Source organism: Ascaphus truei, chromosome 11, assembly GCF_040206685.1.
Source record: "Ascaphus truei isolate aAscTru1 chromosome 11, aAscTru1.hap1, whole genome shotgun sequence".
Taxonomy (NCBI): Eukaryota; Metazoa; Chordata; class Amphibia; order Anura; family Ascaphidae; genus Ascaphus; species Ascaphus truei.
This window is the reverse complement of record NC_134493.1, coordinates 48438407-48452131: the sequence shown is the minus strand read 5'-3', so window position 1 is coordinate 48452131 and position 13725 is coordinate 48438407. Positions and strand designations below refer to the sequence as shown.

The following is a 13725-nucleotide window of genomic DNA, read 5'->3' as shown; positions in this document are numbered from 1 at the left end:
CAATAATGGAGACAATCCTACTTTATTATGACCCGATTGGATCGCGGGCATAGACCACGCCTCTATAAATCATTAGAGGCGTGACTTCTTTGTATAAATACTATCCGGGAAGGCTGGGTAGTAGACCCCTCCCTTTGAAGAAGCGTATAGCCCATGCGAAACGATCGTCGGGACGTACGACGTCATTCGTGACGTCATCAGAAGTGGCAGCGTCTTTTCTTACAGGCAGCAGAAGGACACCTCTAGCAGTCAGGCTTGTATTGCCAACGGATATTCGCATGTGTTTTCTTCCCCATATCCCATACTATCGGCGTTGTTGCAACTATCTGTTGGCCTAGATCATACACACTACCAGGAACTTAATGATAGCTGGTACAGATATACATTGTGCTTCATCTGTGAGATAATAGTATGGTTTGATTGGTATGTATATGCATTTCTATACCTTTTGGGATTTAAACACGTGAGTACTCCATGACCAGCTATAAGCACTGCTATACTGTGGAGGCCCTTCCCCATTCATGGTTTGATCACTTATATCCATGTATATTTTTGATTTAGTCTGTAAAAACCCTGACAATTGTCCGCATTAACTGAAATATATATGGTTATACAGCACTATTACTTACCTGCTTGCTTGTTTAATAATTGAATTATATACAGACGCCTCAGCAGGCATACAACTTATTGGTACTTACCTTGAACAGTATATATGTCTAGCCACCACTGAACGGGGTTTTTTAATGTATGAATGTAATGTGTGTTTTTTTAACCTAAACAAATTTGAATAAAACTTTATTATTTTGCTCTTGGCTTTTCCGATATCTATAGGCAAATATTTTTTACCTATATATATCACATGTCTGTTGGACCAAGGTTAGTCCATCTTTTATAGATAAACATTGAGTGCTATAGACAGAGGGGAACTCTTTTCTGATCCTTTTTCGGATCAACTCTGTTAATATGGAGTGATAACTGACCTGAGTGCAGTGGTGGATTTAACAATATGCTGCCCTTAGGCACTTACCTGGTGCCGCTGTCCTCATCCAGCGTTACTTGATGCTGTGCATTCCATTGCCTTGGCAACGCGACGCCGTGTGATGTGACGATGCCGGCCGCGCATGCTGCCCTCATTTTGCGGCCTTAGGCCCAGGCCTAATGGGAAATCCTCCACTGCCTGATTGACAAGCCAAGTCACCGCTGCGTAGCTCAGTGAGGAGAGCAGGGGGATCGGAGAGAGCAGTATTTCATATTTTGGCCCACCCCTGGCTAAGGTTATATAGTTATCTTGATAATGGTCCAGGTTTGGACCGAAGGGTCGATCTTGTTTGAATCAATCAATCAATCTACTTTGGAAGACCTTGAGAGTGCATTGCCCAACTCACCCACGACGTCGCCTGAAAACAAAAGCATTGTCGCCGTCGCAAGCGCTTATAGTAATGGCGACGGCAGCGACCAAAAATTTGGAAGCCGATAAAATTTGATTTTTCAGAGGCTATCGCCTCATGTGACAACCTCTGAACCAATCAATGGCCAGGTCGCCAGCGATGTCGCGAAAGTTAAATGTTAACTTTCGCGGGTGGCGACGGGTGACGTCATCCGTGCCCTCGCGTGCACTTTAAGCGCGGCCTTACATGTATTTCTGGCCCATATCCATTGTTGTCATATGCGTTCTTCTATAGGGTGAAACAAGCGACTTCGAGCTTTTGAAGCACCAGTTATCAGATCCAGAAATTAAGGTAAATTTTTTCATTTGAAATAGTTTTAGAACATTTTGTCTGTGTTGCTGTAGTCCAATGTCTTAGCTGGTCTCACTGGGCCTGACAACTGAAATCGTAATTTAAACCAATACTTGTAATCCTCTTTTATATGGCCAAGTAAGGCCTTAATGCAGAGCTATTTAATGAAGAGTTTAGTTATGAGCCGAGTAGTACCTTTATACTATTCAATAACATACCTTTGCACTATTGTTACCGTTAGTGCAAAGGTGTGTGTTACACAAGGCTTATTCTGACCCAAGAGCCGTACCAGTTGTTCACCTTTGGTGATTAGTGAAGCATTTGTTGCTCTGTATTGATTAGCTGCTGTACAGGCATTGCTCTCTTCAATAATAATTATATATAGTAGGTCAGCATAAAAAGGAAACATGAGATCATAATGTTAACTCCGTAGACCCTTAAAGCAGCAGTCCTGCCTGGACGTTTTTTTGTTGTTCATATAGATTTTTTTTTTTTACAGCATGGGAAACGGGGTCTTTCTGAGCTGAGCCATTTTATTTTAAGAGCCTCGGACCCCCTGCTTCCTGCGGTACTTCCCGGGGTTGTTACTGGTGTTTGCGCTCCCTACAGTGACATAAAAATGGCCGCGAAACCTTGTAGGTCCCACTGGCCGGTAGGAAGCCGAAACGGCATCAGTTGCGGCTTCCTATTGGATGTCCGTCCAAATCACTTCCTGTTCCCTTAAAATAACACCTGCAACTTCACTGTTAAGTATTTTGGGAACCTGGGGGGGGTGGACACTGAAAATAACCCCCCGTCATTTCCAATGCTGTAAGAAAAATAAACTTAAGGTGATTAGTTAGGTTTTCATCAAAGAAACCTATGTGATGTCTTTTTGAACAGGATGCCCAGATCATCAACTGGCTGCATGAATTCCGCACCTCCGTTACCTACCTAACCAAAGACTTTGAGCACCTTGTCAGCATTGTTTTGGTGAGAAAGTTCTGAATGTGTCTCTTCTTTCTATGGTCTCTTCAAAGTTGCCTAAATTGGGGGCAGTGGAGGGGATTCCAGAGAGATTATTCCTTCATTCCCCAAGGCCACTATGCTGTTTGTCAGCACACATTTGATGGATATTGATGTTACTATTACCGCATCACCTGATCATACCTGTGTAGTATGTAGACACATCAAATGAAAATTCCTGATATACAATGTAATTGCGACAACTGTTTAACAAACCCTAGATCACTTCCACGGCCTACTTTCAACTTTTCTAAGTATTTTAAAATAAATTGTTTCTCAAGGTTTGTTTTGACCACAAGGAGATTCTATTCAAATGATCCAATTCAATGTCCCAAAGAGTCTGCCTTCTCCTCTCGCAGCTACCAATTATAGGTGCTCAGGGAGTATCATCATGTGCCTCGTCATTCTAGTGCATCTCCAGGCTGCAGTATATAGCTGATACTGCCAAGGTTGGGGTGGCCATCCACAATGTTACCTTCTTGATCACTTGCCTACTAGTGACCAAATACATGGATCTGCTGTACCCCGAGACGTGACCTCTCCAGTACTTACCGTTTTCAGACAGTATGCATTGCCCCCTTCGTGTGCTTAGAATTGCTTCTAAGTGAATATTTGTGATCTTTTGTAGAAGTTGCCGTGGTTAAACAGAAGCAAAGAAGTTGTGGAAGAATACTTGGCCTTTCTGGGGAACCTTGTTTCGGCCCAGACTGTCTATCTGAGATCCTGCCTGAGCATGATTATCTCACATTTTGTGCCCGGTAAAGCTTGATTAATACTTAAGTATTATTTTCTCTGTATCCTACCTCTAATACTGATGCTGAAAAAGAGTAACTATTCCACAGACACAAACAAGTAGTATTTAGACCTTCTTAAACATACAAGATGGGGCAGCATTGCCACCAGAATCCAAATGGTGTTATTTGCTGCTGTCATCTACGTATCCTTATAATAACAGTGTATTTCCTGATAGCTCGAATAACGATCAGAGAAGGAGACGTGGATATTTCTGACTCGGAAGATGAAGATGAAAGTGAGTATGAATTTCATCCATGGTGGACTCACTACAGGCAGTCCTCGGTTATCCGACACAATGCGTTACTCAAAATGGCGTTGGATAGCGAAACGTTGTAAAGCGAAACACGTTTTCCCATAGGAACACTGTTTAAATGAAAGGTTCCGTTCCTGAAGGCATTTTTAATGCTAAAATACACTAAATATTTTACGCAGACAATAAGATATGCAGCACACACATACATTATTTAGTGCATATACTGTATTGTACATATAATATAACATAATATAATATAAAAATATAATATATTATATAGTATAATATATATATTATATACACATAAACAACTTTGCAAAGCGTCGTAAGAGCGTTGGATAAGCCGTTTTGGTGTTGTAAAAGTGAACATAGGTATGCATTGCATAGCGTTGGATAAGCCATTTGTTGTAAAACGAAGCGTTGTAAAACGAGGACTGCCTGTACATGTAAACTAGATTGGTTGTGAGCAGCTATTAAATAACTCAATTGGTAACATGCACCACACTCTATCACAATCACAGCATATTGTGTGTGTGAAGTGCAAACCTTTTTGTAATTGATACTTGTTCGCTGCAGATGCATCCCAACTAGAAATGAATTCACGATGGCTGAATACATTAAAGTATTTTTATTTACGTCTAAGCATTCTTTGCCTTTATGAAATGTATTTTGTTAATGAAGTTGCAGAAACACCAGTCTTCTGCTAGAATACCTTCCTGGTGTCAGTTTACCCTTGCGATAACCTTTTCCCTGCAATACAATTGCAGCCCTTGCGACACTGGTCTAGTAATTTTAAACAAAAAAGAATTTCCTGGTCTTCAACTACATTTTAAATATCATGATCACATTGCATTGATTACAGTTAGAGCAACATTGCTACATGTTTTAAAAGAGATTACAGAAGCAGAACACGAAGCCATCATAACCACTTGAAAATCACTTTTTCCCCCAGAATTGGGAGACCGGATATACTAAATATCAATATTAACGCTTCTCGACCCCTTGCATTTTCCGGGCAGATGTGCTCTTTGTACACTGTCATGGCTGTAGTTCTCCCTGTGGAGGGAATGTTTTATTTTTATAATAGGCCAAGTTCTGATTTTATGGGGATGCCCATGTTATATACACAAAAGAGAGCGCAAAAAAAGGGGGTTGTAATGTTTAAAATACCACTTTATGGAAATTACGAACAATACATTCACTTACATTACAAATAATAAGATGGTACCACGCTGTCCACAATATCCCTGCCCGCCAACCCGTCAGATGAAAAAAAAAAAGACAAGCAGTCCCGCTGGATGGTAAATGTCCCGGCACGCTGAGACCCCAGAAGGAACTGCTGTGCAGAGTATAGGTATGGTGGCTGCCGAGCTCCAAACAACCTCCAAACACAAACAGGCAAAGCAGGGATCCGACGCTGGCGTCTGACGTGGTACCAAAGTATTCAGTATCACCTCTACGCGTTTCGAGTTCACTACTCTGTCAGGTGGTGTAATCACTGGTTGTTAAGGACTGTAAGATATACCCCACAGTCCCACACTATTGGTTACCCTCCGATCTAGGTAATTAAAGTGCTAATTGTCAAGGTGACATTCAAAACAAACTACAGGCATACCCCGGTTTAAGGACACTCACTTTAAGTACACTCGCGAGTAAGTACATCTCGCTCAATAGGCAAACGGCAGCTCACGCATGCGCCTGTCAGCACGTCCTGAACAGCAATACCGGCTCCCTACCTGTACCGAAGCTGTGCGCAAGCGGGGAGACTATAGAGCCTGTTACACATGCGTTATTTACATCAGTTGTGCACGTATATGACGATTGCAGTACAGTACATGCATCGATAAGTGGGAAAAGGTAGTGCTTCACTTTAAGTACATTTTCGCTTTGCATACATGCTCCGGTCCCATTGCGTACGTTAATGCGGGGTATGCCTGTACAATAAACATAGACATACATGATCATATTTCCTATACCATAAATTACATTAACACTCTTAAATTAAGAATACCATAATACTTACACATCTAATACATACCATTAATGCCACATTCATTAAAATGTATATACTCATTGTTACCCACCAATGAATATATACAGTAAAGTTTTAAAATGTTTTTTTTTTAATTATTGAATTTGTAAAAACTTGAAAGGCTGAAATTCAAAGACTGCATAAATTAGTAACACATGACATGATCAATGGTTATAATGGGTCCCCCATATATAAAGTAAAAATAGGGAGCCCCAATAATTACCCACATCTCTGATTACTGACGGTCTGTGATCGGCGCACACCCTATTTCTTGATGCCCCCGTTACAGCCTGTAACCTTTAATTGCAATTGTAGTCTTTTGCATTGCCTGAGTTAGTGCAAATAAAACCTTACTTGTATATTAAATGTGTATTAAAAACATATTTCAATATTAAGATGATTTATTTGCAACCTTTTTCTTTTTTTTTTTAAATTCTCGCTGCAGATATTATTGCAAATTTCAACACCTGTCACAGAGCATTGCAAATAGTATCCAGATATGTTCCTTCGTAAGTACTCAACGATGTTCTTGAAATACCACAAAGACAGTTGAATCAATTGCTGGGTTCAATTTTACTCTGCTTGAAAATTGGCTGCAGCATTCTCCCTGTTGGCCGTTTAGCATGCAGCGTAGTATATCGTCTGCTGGGTGATAACTGCTTTGCAAACGCCTATTCTTTTTGCTTTCTTCGCTTGTTTTATGCGATTGCAACTGGTGGAACCTGGTCCATCCCTACGTGCTCTATTCACCTGTTTTCTTTGCTGTTCCAGGGCACCACGCTTCCTCATGCCGATACTCCTGGAGAAATTTCCTTACGTCAATAAATCAGCAAGAACTATGGTAAGCTGCGAAGTGCTCATTAAACGCGGTGTCCTCCATAGAACTGCACCAAGTGGATTTCTGCGCGTGTGAGAACCAATTGTTTTTTTTTTTTCTTGAAGAGGGTGATCCGAATGAGTCTGTGCGGGGCAGGTAATGGGTACCGGAGGGGGTGCAGTGATGTGCTGCTTCGGATTTCTCTTCATGTTTCAATACAGCGGTTATCTCCAAGGTTTATTAAAATGACATCAATGTATGATCTATATCAGGGGTGGCCAACTTCAGTCCTAAAAGGCCACCAACAAGTCAGGTTTTAAGGATATCCCTGCTTCATCACAAATGGCTCAGTCAACGACTGGAGTGGGCCACCCCTTATATAGATATGGGTCCAGTGTTGGATAGCTCGCCCTACAATGTACGATGCTATCAATATTAGCATGATGTTTTAATAATAATAATTATTATTATTATTTTTTATTAGCATGATGTTGTAATAATAATAATTATTATTATTATTTATTATTATCGTAGCATGATGTTTTCATTAACCGCTGCAAACAGTCCACATCTGCATCCCATGCCAATTTACAAGGTTGCCAGTTTAAAGCGGCAATACAGTTTTTTGGTTTAATGGATGGAGCAGTAGCTTAGTTATAAGGAAATGTAATTACCTAAACTGCCGTTCTCCCTTGGTTGATTGGCAAAGAACCGGGTGCCCCAATATGACCGCCTTATTTCAAAAGAGGAAGCGCTGTGCTTGGTTAAGTTATGGTGGGTTACCCACCATAACTTAACTAAGTGTGGTGAAACCTATCCCAAGCTTTATTTTTGCAAAGCCTGTATAACCAACCCCACGCTGGGACCCATTAAGGTCGAAACAGCTGTCTGTGGGTAGGTTTACTGGCTATGCATCTTAACCCAGGCTGTGCTTAAAAGCTGTGCACTGCAGCAAGCATTAGCTTACAGGGGACCATGTCATATGGTTTTGAAGCAAAAGGTGGCACTGTGTGCTCATTTGCATATCATTTCCCAGAGTCCCTTGCCGCAGTGGAAGCACTGTGTGCTGGGTGATAATGGTGAAAGGCAGGGTTGCAGACCTGTCTAAGACATGCAAATGAGCACACAGTAATATTTATATATATATTTTATATATATATATATATATATATATATATACAGTGTTCGACAAATCACCCAAAAATCTACTCGCCCAACCAAAAAATCTACTCGCCACCTAGTCCCGCCCCCAACCCCGCCCCTAGTCCCGCCCCCGCCCCTAGTCCCGCCCCCAACCCCGCTTTAAAATAAAATATATAATTAAAATTAAAATACATTTAATAAATTCCTAGTCAGAACAACATTCGTTTTTGACAAATGTATTTAGTTGTGTGTGTGTGTGTGTGTGTGTGTGTGTGTGTGTGTGTGTGTAAGTGTCGATCTAGAAATAAAAGCCAGGTGTGGATGACTAGTTTCCTGAACCCCTTAACCAGTGTCTGGACGTCCCCGCTTCACAATATCTAAAGCAGCAATCCCACCTGGGATCTTACCTGATCCGCAGTCCCTCAATGTCCAGGTACCTCATTCCCGCAATGTTATACATTGGAGGGAATGTGTTCCCTACCTGTCTCCTGGGTTAGGGGGGGTTCCGATGTCTCCCGTGTGAAGCTTGAGTCAGATCTGGAAGAAAGCAGTATAGGTTATTTTGGTGTAGTATAGGACAGTTAAGATATATAGGGTAAATAAGATATCCAGATACAGAGAGGGGGAGAGAGGAAGAGAGAGAGGAAGAGAGAGAGGAAGAGAGAGAGGAAGAGAGAGAGGAAGAGAGAGAGGAAGAGAGAGAGGAAGAGAGAGAGGAAGAGAGAGAGGAAGAGAGAGAGGGAGAGAGAGAGGGAGAGAGAGAGGGAGAGAGAGAGGGAGAGAGAGAGGGAGAGAGAGGGAGAGAGAGAAAGAGAGGGAGAGAGAAAGAGAGAGAAAGAGAGAGAGAGAGAGAGAGAGAGAGAGAGAGAGAGAGAGAGAGAGGGAGAGAGAGAGGAAGAGAGAGGAAGAGAGAGGAAGAGAGAGGAAGAGAGAGGAAGAGAGAGGAAGAGAGGAAGAGAGGGAGAGAGAGGAAGAGAGGAAGAGAGGGAGAGAGAGGGAGAGAGAGGAAGAGAGGGAGAGAGAGGGAGAGAGAGGAAGAGAGAGGAGAGAGAGAGAAAGAGAAAAAAGAGACAGAGGAGGGAGAGAGAAAAAGAGACAGAGGAGGGAGAGAGAAAAAGAGACAGAGGAGGGAGAGAGAAAAAGAGACAGAGGAGGGAGAGAGAAAAAGAGACAGAGGAGGGAGAGAGAAAAAGAGACAGAGGAGGGAGAGAGAAAAAGAGACAGAGGAGGGAGAGAGAAAAAGAGAAAGGAGAGAGAAGGAGACAGAGGGGGGAGAGAAAGAGAGGGGAGAGAAAGAGACCAGAGAGAGGGAAGACGGGGGAGACCAGAGAGAGGGGAGACCAGAGAGGGGGGAGACCAGAGAGGGGGGAGACCAGAGAGGGGGGAGACCAGAGAGGGGGGAGACCAGAGAGGGGGGAGACCAGAGAGGGGGGAGACCAGAGAGAGGGGAGACCAGAGAGAGGGGAGACGGGGGAGACCAGAGAGAGGGGAGACGGGGGAGACCAGAGAGAGGGGGGAGACCAGAGAGAGGGGGGAGACCAGAGAGAGGGGAGACGGGGGAGACTAGAGAGAGGGGAGACCAGAGAGAGGGGAGACCAGAGAGAGGGGAGACCAGAGAGAGGGGAGACCAGAGAGAGGGAGACCAGAGAGAGGGGAGACGGGGGGAGACCAGAGAGAGGGGAGATGGGGGGGAGACCAGAGAGAGGGGGGCAGGGGTGACTGACCGGGGCAGGGGTGACTGACTGACCGGGGCAGGGGTGACTGACTGACCGGGGCAGGGGTGACTGACTGATTGGGGGGGGGGGGGGGAGGTACCTCTGGTGTCACACATACTCCCATACACACATACACATTCTCCTATATATATACATACACACACACACACACACACATACATACATACACACACTCCCACATACATACACACACTCCCACATACATACACACTCCCACATACATACACACACTCCCACATACATACACACACTCCCACACACATAAACACACACACACACACACACATATATACACACACACAGGCCATGACCAGCACCACCACGCTCCCCCGCCCATCTCCTGCTCCGCTCCCACATGAGGGGGCTTCCCCCGCTCCCATCACCCGGCGCGCTCTCTGACGCGGAACCGGGGGGGATGAGGGGGCATCCCCCGCTCCCATCACCCGGCGCGCTCTCTGACGCGGGACCGGGGGAAGCGGGGACATGAGGGGGCATCCCCTGCTCCCATCACCCGGCGCGCTCTCTGACGCGGGACCGGGGGGAAGCGGGGACATGAGGGGGCATCCCCCGCTCCCATCACCCGACGCGCTCTCTGACGCGGGACCGGGGGGAAGCGGGGACATGAGGGGGCATCCCCCGCTCCCATCACCCGACGCGCTCTCTGACGCGGGACCGGGGGGAAGCGGGGGGGGACGCGGGGGGGGGGGAAGCGGGGTCATGAGGGGGCATCCCCCGCTCCCATCACCCGACGCGCTCTCTGACGCGGGACCGGGGGGAAGCGGGGGGGGAAGCGGGGACATGAGGGGGCATCCCCCGCTCCCATCACCCGGCGCGCTCTCTGACGCGGGACCGGGGGGAAGCGGGGGGGGGGAAGCGGGGACATCCCCCGCTCACATCACCCGCCGCGCTCTCTGACACGGGACCGGGGGGGAAGCGGGGGGGGGGAACGGGGACATGAGGGGGCATCCCCCGCTCCCATCACCATAACTGCGGGCAGCAGGAGCACCGGGGAGGGGAGGGAGGTGGAGGAAGGCACAGATAATACTTACTGTGTCCTCCATCCTCCATGGGAAAAAAATGGCCGCTCGTTGGGGGCTGGCTCATATAGAGCCTGGCCGCGCGCCCACAAAGCCTGGGAGCGCGCGCCAATCATCTGTCAGGTAGGGGGAGTTTTTTTTTTTTTTTCAGCCAGCGCGAGCAGGGAAATTTCAGCGCGAGCAGGGAAAATTTAAAAAACAAAACACGTGTGCTGCTTGGGCCAATAGTTACTCGCCTGGGGGTTAAATCCACCCGCCCCGGGCGAGTAAATGTATAGGATTGTCGAACACTGTATATATATATATATATATATATATATATATATATAATCAAAAAATAAATAGATGATACCGTTCTGTGGCTAACGAAATGCTTTTATTTGTGCGAGCTTTCGAGATACACTGATCTCTTCTTCCGGCGATGTTACAATGAATGAAGCAAGCAAAAGCTATACTATAAACAGTGTCTATTGGAATGTTATCTGTGCTGGTCCTTCCCCGGTGTGGATGTGTTTTATGGCTGGAGGTGTCAAAAGGTTCCTGAAAGCAAGTGATGAAAGTGCTTTCAGGAACCTTTTGACACCTCCAACCATAAAACACATCCACACCGGGGGAAGGACCAGCACAGATAACATTCCAATAGACACTGTTTATAGTATAGCTTTTGCTTGCTTCATTCATTGTAACATCGCCGGAAGAAGAGATCAGTGTATCTCGAAAGCTCGCACAAATAAAAGCATTTCGTTAGCCACAGAACGGTATCATCTATTTATTTTTTGATTATTGAAGCTCGGCTAACACGGTACTGATACCTCTACAGTGTGTGTATATATATATCTCTCTCTCCATTTCTTGATACATGCACTCGTGTTTTATAACAGGAATGCTATGTGCACAATCTCTTGCGGATCACGGTCTATTTTCCATCACTGAGGCTTGAAATTCTGGAACTTGTTGTTGAAAAGCTACTGAAGATTGATGTAAGTACACATGCTTTTATTCTAAAGCTCTACACTCAGTCAGGTAATTATACGTAATTACATGTGACAGTCATTTCACCTTCTCCGGAGAGAAGGCCTAATGACTGCATTATCCTTACCGGGTTTGATCCTGGGAGCATCATATTTGCATATATTCTTCCGACTAAATTCTTGAACAGCAATCTCTCGCTGAATGGCTACTTTATTTTTTTTTTTTACTATACTGTGGATATTTGATAAATATACTTGGCCAATGGCTTCCTAATTTTTTACAAAAGAAACCTACAAAATTTAGGATGATAATACCTCACCGATTCCTCCACCAGACAAAGGCTTAGCAGACTGTAAATGAAATGCACGTAAAATGATATAGCGCAACTCCACATGCACCGCTTGCCATAAAGAATGGCTAATAAGAGGGTAGGGAGAATAAAACAATTTGTAAAATAATACGATTCTATAACCCCAAAAGAAGACTATCTGGTTAGTCCCACAAATAATAAAAGATTTTTGACAAGCTGGACAGCAATCTCATGATTATATATACAAACAGAGATGGATATTATAGAGTGTAGTAGTTTTGGTAATGACTTTTATTGCGATATGTCCAATATGCACTCGCATACGGTTTGCCAATCTCATGGACTTCTCATAACAGACTTCTTCGTTGGCCTGTAAGATGGGCAAAGGACTGTTTCAAGTTTGGTCATAATCAGAGATGTGCTGCTTTAGGTGTCTTCTTCATGTTTGCATACAGCTTAGTTATCTCCACAGTTAATTAAAATGATATCTACGTATGATCTATATCTATATTTTACCAGCAACAAAGGAAAGGGTTCTTTACAGTAGAAAGGGTTCTTTACAGTAAGGGCAGTTAAAATGTGGGATTCATTACCCATGGAGACTGTGATGGCAGATACAATAGATATGTTAAAAAAAAAGGATGGACATCTTTTTAGAAAGGAAAGGTATACAGGGATATACCAAATAAACATGGGAAGGATGTTGATCCAGGGAGTAATCTGATTGCCAATTCTTGGAGTCGGGAAGGAATTTATTTTCCCCCTTATGAGATATATCATTGGATGATATGTCACTGGGGTTTTTTTGTTTGCCTTCCTCTGGCTTAATATACTGTAAATGCAAATATAAGATATATAACTGTTGTCTAAACTTAGCATAGGTTGAACTCAATGGAAATAATGTCTTTGTTTTTTTTAACCTCATCTACTATGTTACTAGGTATTGGTCCAGTGTTGGATAGCTCACCCTACAATGTATGATGCTATCAATATTAGTATGATGTTTTCATTAAAAGCCTGAAACACTTCACATCTACATCCCATGCCAATGTAAAAGGTTGCCAGTTTATGTATGAACTTGCATGGATTTCCTCGAGCTAAATTGGAGAATATCATGTCATTCAATTTACTTAATTCAAATCCAATATAATCTCACTCTCACACACACGGTTTTTATATATGACAATAAGGTTGCGCACCAGCTTGTCAAGAATCGGCAAAATGTAACTCTTTATTGTGTATGAAATCCGCTAGCACAAGTGGATTAGCCGTCCTCGGCTACTGTAAGGAACAGCAGAATGTAATGTCACATCAAGGATATGAAATCCAAACCGGTCATTTCCCAAAGCATGTATCTCTGTCACTTTGCTACCATGGTACAATTATAGTCAGTCCTTTTGTGGATAACCTTTCATACAAAATGTACTGAATACGTAACGGATGTTTTAAGTTTTCTGCGCGTTTCAGTACCGGGAAGCTTTCCACTTACTGTCGTGCTACAGCTCTGAGTGATCAGCACGATCTCTTAACCCCTAATCCAAAGTGTATTGTTTATTCGTAGGTCAGTGCTTCACGCCATGACATAGAGGAGGCTGAAGAAACTGCATGCCATGCTGGTGGGGAGAATAGAAGCGGCAGAGAGGAAGGGCTTTTCAACATGGTGAGATGTTCTACTTTTCAATTACATTTAATTTGGGGGGAAACAGCCAACAGACAACAACTGCTTGTTTTTCACTAGCCCCTTTATGCAAAGGTTCGTGATTCTTGCAAACTGCCATGCTAACTTGTGTATGATGTTTGTGTGGTGTTCAAGATTTCTTCCCCACAGATGAATTATTCCCCTTTTTTATCTTTGTCTTCTTTGGTCCCTCTAAGACAGAGGTGGC

The 13725-nt window shown here is 44.0% G+C and overlaps 1 protein-coding gene across 1 annotated transcript in view; it reads left to right on the top strand.

Moving 5' to 3' along the window:
* The window catches only part of RRN3 (RNA polymerase I transcription factor RRN3), a 29255-nt gene that overhangs the window by 3371 nt on the left and 12159 nt on the right, over positions 1-13725 (top strand). The window contains exons 3-10 of the mRNA XM_075566125.1: positions 1683-1739; positions 2622-2711; positions 3373-3502; positions 3715-3774; positions 6270-6333; positions 6596-6665; positions 11439-11537; positions 13401-13499. Coding sequence (XP_075422240.1) covers positions 1683-1739; positions 2622-2711; positions 3373-3502; positions 3715-3774; positions 6270-6333; positions 6596-6665; positions 11439-11537; positions 13401-13499 — 669 coding nt within the window. The remainder of the gene's footprint in view (positions 1-1682; positions 1740-2621; positions 2712-3372; positions 3503-3714; positions 3775-6269; positions 6334-6595; positions 6666-11438; positions 11538-13400; positions 13500-13725) is intronic.